A 15,324-nucleotide genomic window follows, 5' to 3' on the forward strand; every position below is an offset into this window, starting at 1 on the left:
CAGCGACTCTGAAGTCACTATTGCGCTTGTTGGCTGTACCCTTCGCATTTCTTTGCTCTTCTTTTTTTCCAACTTATTTTCAACTTATGTCTTTGCTGCTCCTCCTCAGGTCCTTTTTTTCAGTCTTTTTCTATACTTTAGATTTCTCTTCGAGATTCCTACGTCCGTGAATTCTCGGCGGACTCAAAACGCCATATTTGCTTCTGGTGCATTTCCTCCGCACGGGTGGCTTTCTGCCCTTTGCCATTTGATGACCTCCCTTTCCTGCTTTTTCATAAAAGGATGAAGAGGACGGATATAATGGAATAAAGGGGAAGAATTGGGGCCATGTATTGAGTCGCCATTTACGTCACCAGTCTTCATCATCGCGGCTGGGCATTCTAATCTTAATTCTCCTACGACGGGATGCTGCTTGACAAAACTTGACAAAAATAAGAGGTCAAAGTTCATGCATGCTGGCTTGACGTAGAATGGTTCGACTAAAGCCCGTGTAACCTGGAGGGCGTGCAGGGGGCAGGTTTGTGGCATGTAGCACCATTGATTCAAATACGTATGCCTGCAGGTATCGTTATGCGGGATCCAAATTCACGCCTAGCTACAAGACTAGCAGTGGAAAGTAAGCAGGCCTTTAATCAAAAATCATCTTATATCATTAGTATATTCACATATCTATATCAGAGAAATCCCTTCACTGTACTCAGCGTGACTCGTCAAACTTTTGTGTATAGTGCGTCTCAATCGTAGCTTATCCATGGCATTAGCAGACAGTTCGTTGTACCGCTTCATTAAGTGCCAGTATGGTTTCTGTTCGGGCAGGATTGAGATCCATTCCCTCCTAGGGTGATTTTCGAACATTGTATATCAACGGAAGTTACATGAGATTCCGAGAGGGTAGTGGTGTGGGACACAACCTTAGACGTAAAGAGCGGCGGTCTCGGCCTTGAGGAGGTGCTCCTCGTAGGGCTCAAGTGCCTTCTTGACCTCTGTCGATGTGAACTTCTCCACCTGCTGGGGAGCGCGGCCGATGAAGGTGCTGGGGTCGAGGAGAGTATCGAGTTCGTCAAGGATGGGGGCGAAGAAGGCGGTGCGGCGGACGCGTTCGATCAAATCGTTGTTCTTTCCGAGCTTCTTGACGTTGTCTGATGCTTGGTGAGAGAGGACGCCTGCGAGCCTTGATATCAGCGGGATACTTTGCGGTAGGAGAGGCTAGGGAGAAGCATACGGATTTCCTCGTGAGCGTCCTGACGGGAGAGACCCTTCTTCACACATGCCATGATGATCTTTTCAGTCAGTATATGTGTTCATCAGGGCGTTCCTCTAAATTAGACTTACGTTCTCACTAAAGAAGAGTTAGTATAACAATTATTTGCAGTAGGAGCGTCAACAAGAAGTGACTTACGTTGCCATGAAAGGAAGTTCATCGTTGACACGGCGTCTGATGACCTCGGGGTACACAACGAAACCGGAAGTGACGTTGTCTGAAATATGAGTCAGATGCTGGAAACACAACACATTATTTGCTTCCGCTTACTGAGAAGGATCAAGCAGGCATCGGCCGAAAGGTAAAGCTCGGGAATGCTGATACGGCGGATAGCGCTGTCATCCTGGAAAAGGTCAATGAGAACGTTGCGTGCATACGACGACGTTGGGGAGTATAGCTTACCAACGACCGCTCGAACCATTGTGCGGAGTAGGTATCCAGAGCATCCTTGGGCAGGTTCTGGAGGTGCCTTCCAAGCGAGCAAAGGCGCTCAGAACGCATAGGGTTACGCTTGTAAGCCTGCATGGCATGGTAAGTTCACATGCTCCTCACCTTGTGGGCAAGAGTTCGACTTACCATAGCACTGCTTCCAATCTGGTCCTTCTCAAAAGGTTCCTCAACCTCCTTGAGCATAGCCAGATGGCGGATGTCAATACCGATACGCTCGCAAGTAGATCCAAACGAGCCAAGAGCGTTGGCCACGTCAACATCGATCTTGCGCGAATATGTCTGGCTGGAGATGATGAAAGCCGAATCAAAACCGGCCTTCTTGGTGACAAGCTCATCAAGCTGCTCAACCTTGTCGTGGTCACCGTTGAAGATCTGGAGGAAGGAGGCCTGAGTACCAGTGGTACCCTTTACACCACGGAAACGGAGGTCATTGCGGGCCCGCTCAAGGTTCCGCAGATCCATGAGCAAGTCCTGAATCCATAGACAGGCTCTCTTTCCAACGGTTACAAGCTGAGCCGGCTGGCCGTGGGTGAAACCCAGGCAGGGCAGATCCTTGTACTGCTTAGCGAAAGCAGAGAGCTTATCAATGACAACTGCGAGCTTAGGGATGAGAATATCCAATCCATCACGGAGGAAGATAAGATCCGCATTGTCCGTGCAGTAGCAGGAAGTAGCACCCCAGTGGATGATACCGGCAGCTGCGGGAGCAACTTGACCGAAGGCATGAACGTGAGCCATGACATCGTGCCTCCGACGTTTTTCCTCCTCAGCAGCAACCTTGAATTCATCGTCCTGAATAGTGAGATGGGCCTTCATCTGCTCAATGGCCTCATCGGGGATAGGAAGGCCAAGCTCTGCGCTTGTTAGCCCTCCAAACTTCAGCGTGGAGTCCCGTTAGAGGGGGGAGGACTGTTCTCCCCTTCGCATTCAGGGAGTCGCGCAATTGGTTATACACACCCTTCTGAGACTCCGCAAGCCACAACCACAATTGTCTCCATGTTGAAAATCGGTTTCTAGGAGAGAAAAGATACTTCATCTCGTTGCCTTTGTATCAATGAACCATTAGTAACTACAACGCGAGACTAACACGACCACAGAGCGCAAATTGCGGGGCACACTTACTCGCATAACGCGAGTTGAGAGGAGTCTGGTACACATCATTGCTGGAAGACATCCTGTCGATAGAAACTCGGCCTTGTCTAAGGAGAATTGGGAGATGAAGGACTAAAAGGGTCGTATGACGATGTGTGCGTACCCCAAGGAAATTTTGTAGCATTAAGCGGGGTGGCTTATCAGTCACGTTATCAGGAGGGGCTATCAACCACGATCATCACATGATGGAGCAACAAAAACGCCTATGTACATGTCCAACTAGAAGCATTATACTTAAATCAACGTATATGTGGGAAGCCGCAAGGGTATCTGATCATGATCATAAAACCCCATTTCTTGAATACTGCAGATATGGAGCACCATAATTTCCAACTGTATCAAGGGCCAGCTTTCAGCGGAGGATGCCGATGTCGGAGAACATATTAAACCCTATGCTGATTTTATGCCAATGCAGCCAACTGCGCAGAGAGACTTCCTTTGTCATATTTGACATACTTGCCCCTGCCCTTATCAATTTCGTGGTAGCGGTCCCAAAACCGCGCATATAGTGGTTCTAAAACGGCCTGTACCTCACGTGCCAATACTCCGCGTACTTCTCGTTCCATGTACAGAGCCTTGTGACGGTTGACCAGTTCATCGAAGCTTGCATTGAATGCCTTGAACTTGTCCTTGATGGCGTCCTTGTCCTTGGATGACAGCGACTTGACTATTGCGCTGGAATCGACAATGCCACCAGAAGCTGGTCGGGCTCCGGCACGCGACGTATACTGCACATCCAGGAGATACTGCGATGTTTCTTTCCACGCATCAAGATAAGTGGACGTGGCCCGCTTCCGAAAGGTGTCTATACGCGCGATACTGTCTGGCGTACCCAAATGGCGTGCCAACTCAGGGCTTTGTCGAATAGCGCGATCGACAATGCAGAAGACATTGGACAGGAAGACGCCTTGCACGGCTTTTGAACGATGAAGTGCTCGGCCTCGAGCCTCGAGAGAACTCATCAGAGCTTCGATCATATCCAGGATAAAGTGTGATAACAAAGCTGAGCTGTCTGGACTGACATCTAAAGGAGCAGTCCCTGACGCATTGGCTGTGGAGCGCCAGTTGCCGTCACCTAAGGAAGTTAAGATGGATGCTAACGGTCCGGAATAACCAGTCAATGTAGTGAGCGAGCTCATCACTTCGTTCACAAGAGGGACCGATCCGCCGTCAGGAGGAAGAACAGGGATGCTCGCGGCTTTGCGTTTTGTTTCCTCGAGGAGCTCCGAGAGAGATGACTTTGCCGTCTCACGAACTGGCCGAAGAGCTTCTATGAACAAGCTCTTTAGCTCGCCCGTCCTCGAGTCAACGCGGTAAGACATCGCCGTGACAATTTCGATGATCTCGAACGCTAAGAAGCAGTCTGTCATCAGATTGGCCTTGATATACTCGTTGAGCTCACGCAAGGTTTTTGAGTATTCGGCCAGCGCAGATCGGAACGTCGTTTGCAGAGCTAGCCCTCGCTGGTCGCCTGTGAAGATCTGAGCAATAATCTCGTATTCGGTAGATATGAAGTTTTCGAGCGCGTTGGAGTATATCCCTATACCGTTAGTGCCCTGCTTGTAAGGGCCGTCCGCAGCTCTTCGTTTGACAGTATTCAGCGAGGCTATGGCAAGATTCTGTAGACTTGACGTCAGGTACGCCCCACGCACATCGGCGTATATTTTGAGCGCCGGATTGCCTCCATCACCGCGCTGTGGTCCGTGACTTGCTGCCGAGTCGATTGCCGCGCATATCGACGTTAACTCCGAGATCGTCTCTTGTGGTATTGATGGGAACGGGAGGTCTGCACACATCCATCGACGTCAGCGCAGTGGGTCTAAGGCTTGATCGACTGTAAAGCAATCTTGTACCTTTCGTTAAATAATGCAATGGCTCAATCGGACTAGCGTACTGATTCAAGATCCCACGAAGCATGTCCTGAAGTTTCGCATTACCTGTACTAAGGAGGTTGTTGAATTCGGAGATTGCCTTCTGATTAGATTTGAGGTTTGTTGAACTCAGATCGACCAAAGCTTTGTCCACGCGTTTCATCGCTGCCAGATACTGAGACAATTCTACGCTCTGCGGTCTTTTTTGAAACCAGTCAGCATACAGTGAAAGTCGTACTCGAAATGGAAGCAAGGCTATCACTTACCCAGCGCGGATGATACCCTCCTCACGATTCTTCGCATCGAGTGGCTGACGAAGGCGCTCGATGGCTTCATTGACCTTGTCGATGTTGCTGTTGGTTATCTGGAGAGATTGTGTATTGCTGTAGATAGGACCTATCGCATGCTTTACGACGTTACCCCCGGTCTCGAGGCGGACCAGGGAGCCCTGAATCTTCTTGGTGAGGAGCTTGAGCTTCTCGAGGTTGGCGTACAGCACCTCGACCTCTGCGCTCTCCTCTGCATAAGCATTATGTCTTGGAGCGACCATGGCTGCTCAGAAGGGTCCACAATAATGGACCACAAGATTAAAGATTCGAATGCAAGTGTGTTTTTTGCGAAGTTGAGCTGCTAATAAGAGCTGTCATTATCTTCGGTTAAGAATTATAAGTTAATGGAGATAAAACAATGATATGTATTAGATGAATAGCTGGCCGGTGAGGCTCCTGGCCACAAAGGACAAGCATGATCGATTGGATGGAGCTTTGGGCGACTTCTCCCCCAGACCAGTTCTAGCAAAAGCGGATGATTGCATGATTTGCATCCTCCCTTCTCCGCAATGTGCGCTAAGCCTATAAAGGGGGAGCTACGGCCCGTCTGGAATTCCGCAGCTCTCCACGTGACATTTCGTCATACCCTTTGATCCCCTCGATTCCCGACGGTGCGAGAAAAGGCCGGAAAGGTAAAGGAGGGAGAGATGAGGAAAATTATCAAGCCACAAATACCAACGATCAGAGTTAAGCGATCGCCATGGTCTGGCCATTCATAACTGGCCTGCCAGCGACACAGTGAATGGCGGATGCATTTGTCTTCTTCCCTTGCCTCGCCACACGTTGCCCGCCTGACAATGGGTGCTACAGGAGTTTATCGTCTACGCTGGACGGTCCCTCCTGCTGCGCTGGGCCTTCTGGGTAGTGGGGTACTTTATAAAACAGCTGGTCGCAATAATCAGTCGTTGCAATCGGATTCAAAAGCATACTTTTCTGTGTCCTCCGTGCTCAATGCCAACGAACGGTCGAAAAGGAAGTCTGCAGGAAGCTCAGGTGCTGGCGATGAAGACAGTACTCAATACGCAGAGACGGGACTTTGGGCCAACATTATCCAAAAGTTCGACGGTGTGAAGCAGACCGTCGGTAATGCCGAATGGATCGAACTTGAGAGTATCAAGAAATCGATTATTCCCGACTGGACCTCATTGCTTCCTGTGACGGTGCAGAAACTGCAACGCGAGCTCTCCATGGCCCCTGGATCTCTTGCGGAAGAAATTTGGAAAGAGGCTCACGATCCAGATGTGCACCCAGAAATTCTTCAAGAAGCCAGAGTCCGTGTGGGAAATACCTTGTGCGACGAGGAGTTGGCCTTCCGGCGCAAGCGGCAACAGCATGCAGTAAAGGCATTGGCTTCTTACTTGAATATTCCTGAGGAGGATATTCATCCGGATGACGTTCCTATCATTGCAATGTGCGGTTCGGGAGGTGGTCTGCGCGCCCTCGTGGCCGGCACTGGCTCCTATCTTGCTGCTCAGGAAGTGGGATTGTGGGACTGTGTCACCTACACCGCCGGCGTCAGTGGGAGTTGTTGGCTGCAGACTCTATACCATTCATCGATCACTGGTCGGGATTACAATCGCTTGGTCGATCATCTGAAGAACAGACTCGGAGTGCACATAGCATTCCCACCCAAGGCTCTCAATCTACTCACAACTGCACCTACCAACAAGTATCTACTCAGTGGACTGGTCGAGAAACTGAAAGGCGACCCTGGCGCGGATTTTGGCTTGGTTGACATTTATGGCATGCTACTGGCCGCGAGACTTTTAGTCCCCAAAGGAGAACTTGGAGTCTCCCACCAAGATTTAAAATTGTCTAACCAGAGGTACAATCTTTATAATGGTGCTCACCCCATGCCTATATACACCGCTGTCCGTCACGAGATCCCAGTGCTAGAAGCCGTGGAAGACGAAGAGCCGAAGAAGGAAATAACCCCTGAGAAGCTTATTAAGGCGTCACAGAGAGAAGCATGGTTTCAGTGGTTCGAGTTTACTCCCTTTGAATTTTTCTGCGAGGAGCTCGGCGCCGGTATTCCCACCTGGGCTTTGGGAAGGCATTTCAATGGAGGTCACAACGTGGTACCGCATGGGGAATACCCATTGCCTGAGATGCGAGTTCCGGGATTGATGGGCGTGTGGGGTAGTGCTTTCTGCGCGACGCTATCCCATTACTATAAGGAGGTTCGACCGCTGCTGCGAGGGATCGTGGGCTTCGGTGGCATAGACTCTTTAATCCAAGGAAAGTCCAAAGACCTGATCCGTGTGCATCCGATCGACCCTGCGACCATCCCCAATTACGTATTAGGCATGAAAGGTCAATTACCGCCTTCTTGCCCGGAATCGATTTTCCAGAGCGAGTATCTCCGGCTCATGGATGCGGGAATGAGCAACAACTTGCCTATTTACCCGCTTTTACGGCCAGGCCGAGATGTGGATATAATTGTCGCCTTTGATGCCTCGGCGGACATCAAGCAAGAGAATTGGCTTTCTGTCGTGGATGGATACGCCCGTCAACGAGGCATCAAGGGATGGCCACTTGGAGCGGGCTGGCCCAAAGAAGACATCAGTCTGAAGGAGACAGAAGAGATGTTGCGAGAGCCGCAGACTATCACGCAAGATGAGGTAGACGAGAAGATGGTCGACGCACGACGAAACAGTCCCCAGGACAATGAAGACGGAGTGGGCAAATCGCACTCCATGGAGCCTCCCATAGGGTCCAAAGCCGGCGACGACCGACCATCGCCTCAGGATACTGATCTAAGCTACTGCAACGTGTGGGTCGGCACAAAGCAAGAAAGGGTGTCTGGCAAGGAACCACCACCGTCGAAACGGCTATTCCATCCCCATCACGGAAATGACTCAGAAGCAGACTTCCATCTCATGCATCCCGACGCAGGCATCGCAGTCGTCTACTTCCCCCTACTGCCCAACCCCACCGCCCCGGAGCTGCCTCCAAGCTCGTCGATGTCCAAACAACCCGTTCCCGCGCAGCAGTCTGAGACGACGTCTTCTGCAAACGTCAAGGACGGGGCACGGCCTTTGACGCCGCACCCCAGTACGATTAACCCGGAAGTGGATGATTTCCTGTCCACCTGGAACTTTGTTTATACCCCTGAACAGATCGACTCGGTGATTGGGCTGGCCAAAGCGAATTTCACGCAAGGCGAAGAGCAGGTAAAGCGTGTCGTGCGGGGAGTCTACGAGCGCAAGAAATCCGACAGACTTCGACGGGAGGAGCGGGCGCACAGGGGGCGGTTGGAAGGGTTTGTGCCCATTTAACCTAGATGTGTCGGTATCCGCATCAATATATTTGCCTGTTGGAATGGCGACTGTAAAAATTAGTTGTTAGGCTGCCATGTGGAGTAATATTGGGATAAAGGTCGGGGTTGTCAAAGTTTTAGAATTGTCTCGATTAAACTGTCACAATATACATACATACATAAGAGCATACAGAGAGGAAACGACGAACAAGCTTGGTTATCTACTGTAGACTCCTCGTAGATTCAGCATCGCCCGAATGATGCTCGGAATCGTTACCACTGTCCCCAAAATATGGCCGGACGCCTTCGAAATCCCCGTTCTCATGTTCCTTGTCCGTACCCGTCTTCGTTTGTACTGACTCCGCCTCGCTCTCCGCGAGACTGACGTCCTTACTCTCATCTGTCTGCTTCCGCAGCCCCAGCTCCTTGCTAAGCCCGTGGATCGAGTGCGCAGTCGCCGATACAGCCTTAGCAGCCGTCGTACTGACGCTCGTGAGTAACGGATGCTCCGTCGCGCTCGTAAGACCCTTGGTGCCTGTGTCGACCTCCGCAATGCGCGAGGAAATGCTCTCCTGCTCGCGCTCGTGCTCATTGGCGGCTCCTGTTTCCTGGCCGCGCCAGTCGGCTGGGTGGCTTTCGCGGATCGGCTCGCCTGGTTTGGGCTCCGTGATGGCATGCGCCACGACGGCGGTGTCCTCCTTCCCGGGCTCGCGGATGCCGAAGTGGGAAGGTGGCGCGTACCGCCAGACGACCTTGAGGCGGTCGAGAGCTTTGACGCCCCGTTTGGAGGTCCCCTTGATCCCGTCCATGGACTCCCAGTCTGCCTCAAAGACGCCCGAGTCGTGCCTGTCGCCGCCTTCGAAGTAGGCGTTGAACCAGACGTGTGCGATGGAGGTCACCATGGCCCAGCCGGTGTAGGCGGCTTTGCTGCGCCGTTCGAAGTCGATGTTCACGTCGGAGGACGGGACGATGACTGGTGTGCTGGGGCGGAGTATGACGGCCGAGATGCGTCTTTGGGGAGCAGCACTGAGGCCATCAGCTCCTGATGCTAGAGGCGCGGTGACAGTGGGCTTGGGGGAGGAAGTGGAGGCAATGTTGCTTGGCCTTGAAGAAGACTGGAAAGCGGGTAGAGCTGCGTCGGTGGTTGTATCCGTTTTGCTGCTACCACTACTCTCCTCGCCATCTTGGGTATTCTTCGCTGGAAATATGGTCTTGCCATCGTCAACGACCGTCCGTTCTCCGCGATGGAACAAGTGGAAGCACTTGATCTTCTTGCCCTCGTCGACATATCCCTGAATGGCAACTTTGACGCCATCTCTCAAACCCCAAACATGCAGCTCGAGGACCTCAACCGGCCGCTCAATGTACTTCTTGCCCATCTGCTTCGCCCACCGGTCGACGTATCCGACCCAGCGCAGTTGGCTGGGAATACTCACACCAGGCCCGAAGCCAACTCTCATCCGCCTCGCGGTAAACCGCTCAAGGGCATCTTCCATCTTCCATCCCTCGTGGCTAATCAGATAGCTGCACGCTATGGTCCCACTGCGTCCCTTACCGGCTTTGCAGTGAACAACGGCCACCCTCTTCTCTTCGACAGGATGCGACGCCCCCTCCCCATCTGGACCATCGAGTCTATGCAGCCAATTCCTCATGCTTCCCATGATCGCTGGGATGAGCGCAAACGGCGGTGGATGATGATCCGGCCATGGATAGTGGTGGATTCGTCCATAGACCTCCGAGTCAGGATATCCAGTGCCCTCCGCTCGAAATTCCCAAATCCACCAGTTCTTGCCATGCTTGGTGTCGAGGAAGTTCACCAACGCATCGAGAGGGTTCCGATATGCACGTTGCGGATAGTTAGAGGACGGCCCTGAGGTTGCAATGACTATGCGCAAGGAATAAGTGTCAGAGGAGCCCATTAGATAATAAGAAGAATAATTCGAGACATCACTACTAGGAATGGACAGAGCTCTCACGGTTGTCTGTGACGTAGCAGAGGTCCAGGCCGGCCTCGGGATGTCTTATTCTGGGTCCAGCAACAATCTGTCGGAGGATCGACGCCTGCATCAATCAAGGAGCCAAGCATTGCTGGTCAGTCTCGGCAAGACGTCAAACAAGTTGCAGGATCCAGGGATGGGAGAGGAAGAAAGGGGCAAATCAGAGAGACGTACCATTGGTATCAAGAGCCGTGAAGCAGCTGGATCTCTTTCTGTAAGTAAATAGATTCTTAGAAACCTCCCGAAGTAGTTTATCCTACCATTTGCAAAAGACCTCGTTCTTGTCGACGTCTCACAATTTTGCCAGACGAGCGGAGAGGGCTGCTGCTGCGCGAGTCCAGATCTTCTGATCAGTGGTCAATGGAACATGCACTTAATGCGGACTGTCCATCTGATGCTATCAATTTAATATTTGAAGCAATCTGGGTATTCCACGCAAAAGAAAGATCATCACAACCTTGGAAATAGTGATACTTGATATGCGGGCCTGAACTGTCCATTGGGGGGATGCTTCTGGGACATAGCGGGGAATGGGATGATGTCACAGCCACCAGAGAGGCGACCTGATTGTTTACAGTTTACCTAGAGCTGCATGCAGTGCTACATGCACATGTAGAGATAACGAGTATTAAGGAAGCATTTTAGTTTCTTCCCCCACCCTTTTTTTTTTTTTTTTTTTTCTTATGCGTGTCTTTCAGGTACAAGAGAACAGAACCAGTAAACCACCGTGAGTTCGAGCCTGATCTATTACACAATAAATACATGCGTGTTATGGGGAGTATTCCGATTACGTGGGTTCATAATCAAGTTGACATTAGCAAATATAGACCAATATTCCAATATTCATATCAACAGTACCATGTACATCGTTTCTTGACCCCCACATTGCTAGTGTAAGAGCCTGTTCTCGCGGATCAACGCGATCAACTCCTTCTATGAAAGACCTGATTCTCAGACCAGGCCATCCCATGACCAAGTAGCAAAGCGCCGTCGTCAGCTAGCTCAAGCAGCACCGTATGTATCCGTCACAGGAATTGTAAAGTTCCGCATGGAAGATGTGACGTTGGCCGAACCCTCGGCATAGAATTCGGCTCCAGGTTTGAACCAAGCGTGCATGACCTCGACCTTCCATGAACGAGACTTCACAGCTGTCAATTTAGCTTTGATATGTTTGTCTCTGCAGAAGGTGTAGTCTGTCTCCATGTCGGTGCCGTTGCACGTAGTGTTGAACCCGGGAGTGTTTCGAGTGGCGATGCCGAGAATATCGAACCGGTAGGCACAGCCCCCAGGAGAGCAGCTGGTATAAAAGTTGGAGACATGCCAGGTCAGGGCAGGGTTGGCAGGAGTCACTGTGTAATGGTGATAGGTGGGAGCTGCCAAGGTCATGTGGAAGATCGACAAGAGCGCGACCAGCAAGAATGTAGCCAATTGCATGTTGACGTGGGTGATCTTGATATGAAATTATAGATAGATAGAGAGAGAGAGAGATCGCGGTGACAGAAATATATACGTGCAGGAAGTATATATACACCGGCAACATAGATATTAAGTATTAGATTAAACAGACAGCGCGGCGACAATCCATTAAGGACTTCTCGATGAAGAATGAAGTGTGCAATGGAGAGAAAGAGGAGTGCTAAAAGAGAATCAAGAATGTCTGCGACTCATATATAGCCGAACAGGTTCTAGGGCACGCAAATATGGGAGAGACCTGCTGCTGGCCTGCTAGCGTAGGTGGAGAAGAGTTCCCGACGCCCTCAAAATGTCAGTCAATTAGAATCGAAAACATCCCTTGCCGTGTGCCTAGGTTGCCAACCACGGGATGTCGATCTCCTGCAAGAATCTGTGAGGTGCGCGAAGCTGTGTCACTGGATGTCTCGTCTGTCTTCTAATTATAATCAGCAGGAGAACCTGCGTTTGTACTCTGTAGGTGTAACCAGTACCGACAACCAAAGGAGACCAATTTCTGCCATGCGATGAACCAATTGCACCCTCATTGTCGTCTCAAGATCTGATCATCAAACCATGTGACTGACTTGACTGGCTTCCCGCTCTGACGATCGCAAACCGAGGATCCATGTATAGTTCGGCACTTGTCACAGTCCAGTGTTTTGAGATGTTGCTCCGCCCCTTGAACAGCTCCTCAAAAGCTCCGTAAAGCGTGAACTATGAAGGAGTCGTGCAACGAACCATAGTTCGAAATGTCGCCTAAGGTTCGATCGCAAGAGGATCAGTACTCAGAGCTTATGTTGGCTTGCGATTTTTCCAGGTGCCTGTATTATATTCGGTGTCGCATTGGATGGTCCACTGCATGACTTTACAAGAGAGCAGCACTAAGCATAGATACTGCGATCAAGCCAGCGACCAGGTTAAGTGACTCCGGAATCGGCTCTCCTCTGAGTGCCCTTCTGTTGATCATTTGCGAGACTTCCGACAAGGAGTTCGAAGTTCGAACCGAAGTTTGAGTGTTTGACCACCGATTCTTGGCTTCAACCGGGGTCAATGCACTGGGGGTTTCACTAAAAGTTTAGGCTAACTCCTTGACGTTCCATTGTGTCTCACTCAGATTCAAGCAGTGCTACTCCAGACAGCTAAAATATCGAATGTTGAACACCAAGAAAAGTAACGGACATGAGCAACCCCTTGGGGCTGTCACCAACGCCGTGACAACTCTGCGGGTAGTGGCATCATTTCTCATTTCCTCCTATTTGACGGGTATACAATTGTATTATACAAGGCATAGATTGTGATACATATTCAACCGGACGACAGGGTCCCTTTTCAGCCCGTCGTCTCCAAATTTAGCTGGTTTGCGTTTCATCAGGCTTCAACTGATCTTCCGGCACAAGGCCCCCTGGCTCATAGTCCATCCAGCCCTCTTCTTCTTGGGCCTTGGCCATCGCCAAGCGTCTTCGCTTTCTCTTCCGTCTCTCCTTGCTGGCCGCTCGGCGCGCTTCCTTGGAGAGGAGAATCCTCATAGGCGGCTCCCACATGCGACGCTCGGAGCGTTTTGCGTATCTTGAGTGTGTTTCAGATTCTATCTTTCTGATGGAAGCCGACTGGTCTGAAGCTCCTTCATTGCGCTGAATGAGATTGTCCGCAGGGTCATCTTGCATCTGCGGGTCGTTTCTCAATTGAATCGCAAATTCATCGTTGGACTCGGAGCATACGCTCTTGATCTGTTGGCGCGTGTATGCATCGGGACGAAACCCCCGTGCCACCAAATCCTGGTAGTATCTGTACGCCGATTCAAAATTGCCCGCATCTAAGCACATCATAATGAGGTGCTCAAAAGTTTTGTCATTCGGGATCACTCCAAGCGAGGACATCTCCTTTACTGCAAACATGCCGGCTTGAATGTTCTTCGCTCTGCGAGCCATCCCTAAAAGGGTGTTGTAGATCGAAACGTCGGCCTTGCCTGGACATAAAGTATAGAGCTCCTGGTAGAGTGAGATCCCTTCATCAACCGCAAACGGGTCATTAAAGGATTCATAATCACAAAGCTCGATGACCACATGCGCGCATTCCATCGGAACCGGGTATTTCAAGGACTTCAGCTTCTTGAGAATAGCCCATGCCTGCCGTGGACTAGTCCTCGTCTGAACCATGTAGTTGAAAATGGCCCGCGTCGAACTGTGTTCCAATTTGATACCAGCTTTGTGCATCTTACAGAGAATTTCAAAAGCCGACGAGAGCTTGCCGGACTTGACATGCGCCTCTACCGTCTTCTCGTAATCCTGCAAGATCAGCGGGATATCACTTTCCGAAAGAAACCGGATCACTAAGGAAGCGAGCTTAGTGTCGCCCTTTTCGGCCGCCACCGTCAGAGTGTCACTACACAGGACCCTCGAAGGCTGGAGGTACCCCAGTTGTACCATTTGCGTCCATACGTAACGAGTAGTTTCGAGATGAGATGCCGCGACTGCCACATCCAACACATACAGCCACAATTCCGTCGTCATGTCATGACCCTGACTTGTCCGCTTGCGCATCTGCCGGAGGACTTCGTCGAAATCCCCAATGTCGCAGAGATTGTATATCAACAGACTGTGTAGCCAATTCTCGACCATGATTTCCTTTCGCTCCATATGCGCGATATGGTCCAGTGCGAGTTCGAATTGGTTTTCTCTCAAGAGGCCGGCCACCACGTAGTGCCAGCCAGCGGGACTAAGCGGCAGCCATCGATCTCGGAGGGTGCGTAGTATTTCTTGACGCAGTAGATAATCAGGATGAACAGCGAGAACCTATAAATATCGTCTGTGTTAGTCAAAGAACCCTGCATTCGTAGAGGCATGCCGTTAGACGTAATGAGACTGCCATACCTGCAATGCAGCATGAAGGGTACCAGAATCTGCAGGTATCCCATTCTTCTCCATCTCCGAGAGTAATTGGCGAACAACTTCCGGCGAACCGCGCTCCGCATCGGAGTTGGCGAGTATCAGCGCTCGGTAGTGTCGTACTTCGGGGCGCACATGGCGATCTCTGATCAATATTCGTAATATCTGCGACGCGCTGAGGATTTTGGGGTTTCCCGTTGCTAGTTCTTGGAGTCGATTCTCCAGGTCCGACGTTGACCGCTCTTCGAGATTTTTGGGTACGCCGGGAGACGGCGGTAGGGTAATGCTGGAGTTGAGCGGCACACTGTCATTTTCCCGGCACTCAGAATTCATTCGTGATCGTTGCGAAGACTGCTGCGCTATTGAGGATCCGTTGGGGCCATTCCCGTGGCTATCAGTACCTCTTTGCGATTTTGGCTCCTCACTACCTTTTGTTGCGTCGCTGTTCAGACATCTTCGCGGAGTAGTGGCAATTGCCGATAAGAAATCGTGTCTTTGCGGCCTTTTCCCTCCGAATGGCAGCCTGGCATTATGCGGAGCACTGATCCGAAATGATGGACATAGACAATACCAGAGTCCATCGAGAATGACCGTACTTCGGAGCATCTCGAGCCCATGCAAAGCGGAGTTGTCTTTGGGCATCGGGAAGCCGAAGAAGAGAGGGAATG

General features: G+C 51.0%; 6 protein-coding genes across 6 annotated transcripts; 1 reads left to right on the forward strand and 5 right to left on the reverse strand.

Moving 5' to 3' along the window:
• Positions 1-912: 912 nt before the first annotated feature.
• On the reverse strand, positions 913-2,885 carry ade13 (adenylosuccinase ADE13; the record flags this gene model as incomplete). The annotated part of the gene is made up of 9 exons (XM_750433.2): positions 913-1,163; positions 1,223-1,280; positions 1,333-1,339; positions 1,400-1,478; positions 1,532-1,604; positions 1,664-1,780; positions 1,838-2,565; positions 2,669-2,755; positions 2,834-2,885. 9 exons carry the CDS (start codon positions 2,883-2,885, stop codon positions 913-915), a joined length of 1,452 nt encoding a protein of 483 aa, XP_755526.2.
• Positions 2,886-3,264: 379 nt separating this feature from the next.
• exo70 (EXO70 family protein) lies at positions 3,265-5,284 on the reverse strand (the record flags this gene model as incomplete). Its single annotated transcript, XM_750434.1, has 3 exons — positions 3,265-4,649; positions 4,717-4,934; positions 5,001-5,284. 3 exons carry the CDS (start codon positions 5,282-5,284, stop codon positions 3,265-3,267), a joined length of 1,887 nt encoding a protein of 628 aa, XP_755527.1.
• Positions 5,285-5,812: 528 nt separating this feature from the next.
• On the forward strand, positions 5,813-8,341 carry AFUA_2G11970 (putative phospholipase A2 (PlaA); the record flags this gene model as incomplete). The annotated part of the gene is made up of 1 exon (XM_750436.1): positions 5,813-8,341. The coding sequence occupies one exon, from the start codon at positions 5,813-5,815 to the stop codon at positions 8,339-8,341; it is 2,529 nt and encodes an 842-aa protein (XP_755529.1).
• A 202-nt stretch (positions 8,342-8,543) lies between these two features.
• Positions 8,544-10,906, reverse strand: AFUA_2G11990 (putative phosphatidylinositol-3,4,5-trisphosphate 3-phosphatase; the record flags this gene model as incomplete). Its single annotated transcript, XM_750437.3, has 4 exons — positions 10,580-10,906; positions 10,494-10,519; positions 10,299-10,383; positions 8,544-10,207 (listed from the first exon to the last, which is right to left on the reverse strand). Exons 2-4 carry the CDS (start codon positions 10,494-10,496, stop codon positions 8,544-8,546), a joined length of 1,752 nt encoding a protein of 583 aa, XP_755530.3. The 5' UTR covers positions 10,497-10,519; positions 10,580-10,906.
• A 135-nt stretch (positions 10,907-11,041) lies between these two features.
• On the reverse strand, positions 11,042-12,810 carry AFUA_2G12000 (uncharacterized protein). Its single transcript, XM_077804166.1, has 2 exons — positions 12,263-12,810; positions 11,042-12,207 (listed from the first exon to the last, which is right to left on the reverse strand). The coding sequence occupies exon 2, from the start codon at positions 11,751-11,753 to the stop codon at positions 11,322-11,324; it is 432 nt and encodes a 143-aa protein (XP_077659927.1). The 5' UTR covers positions 11,754-12,207; positions 12,263-12,810; the 3' UTR covers positions 11,042-11,321.
• Positions 12,811-12,895: 85 nt separating this feature from the next.
• On the reverse strand, positions 12,896-15,298 carry AFUA_2G12010 (pentatricopeptide repeat protein; the record flags this gene model as incomplete). Its single annotated transcript, XM_750440.2, has 2 exons — positions 12,896-14,563; positions 14,642-15,298. The coding sequence occupies 2 exons, from the start codon at positions 15,296-15,298 to the stop codon at positions 13,121-13,123; spliced, it is 2,100 nt and encodes a 699-aa protein (XP_755533.1). The 3' UTR covers positions 12,896-13,120.
• Between the last annotated feature and the right edge of the window lie 26 nt (positions 15,299-15,324).

The sequence above is a fragment of the Aspergillus fumigatus genome, chromosome 2, assembly GCF_000002655.1.
Source record: "Aspergillus fumigatus Af293 chromosome 2, whole genome shotgun sequence".
NCBI lineage: Eukaryota > Fungi > Ascomycota > Eurotiomycetes > Eurotiales > Aspergillaceae > Aspergillus > Aspergillus fumigatus.

Bases quoted from the DNA above. Each gene is read 5' to 3' on its own strand.
- AFUA_2G12000 (XM_077804166.1), bottom strand. From the start codon at position 11,753: ATGCAATTGGCTACATTCTTGCTGGTCGCGCTCTTGTCGATCTTCCAC.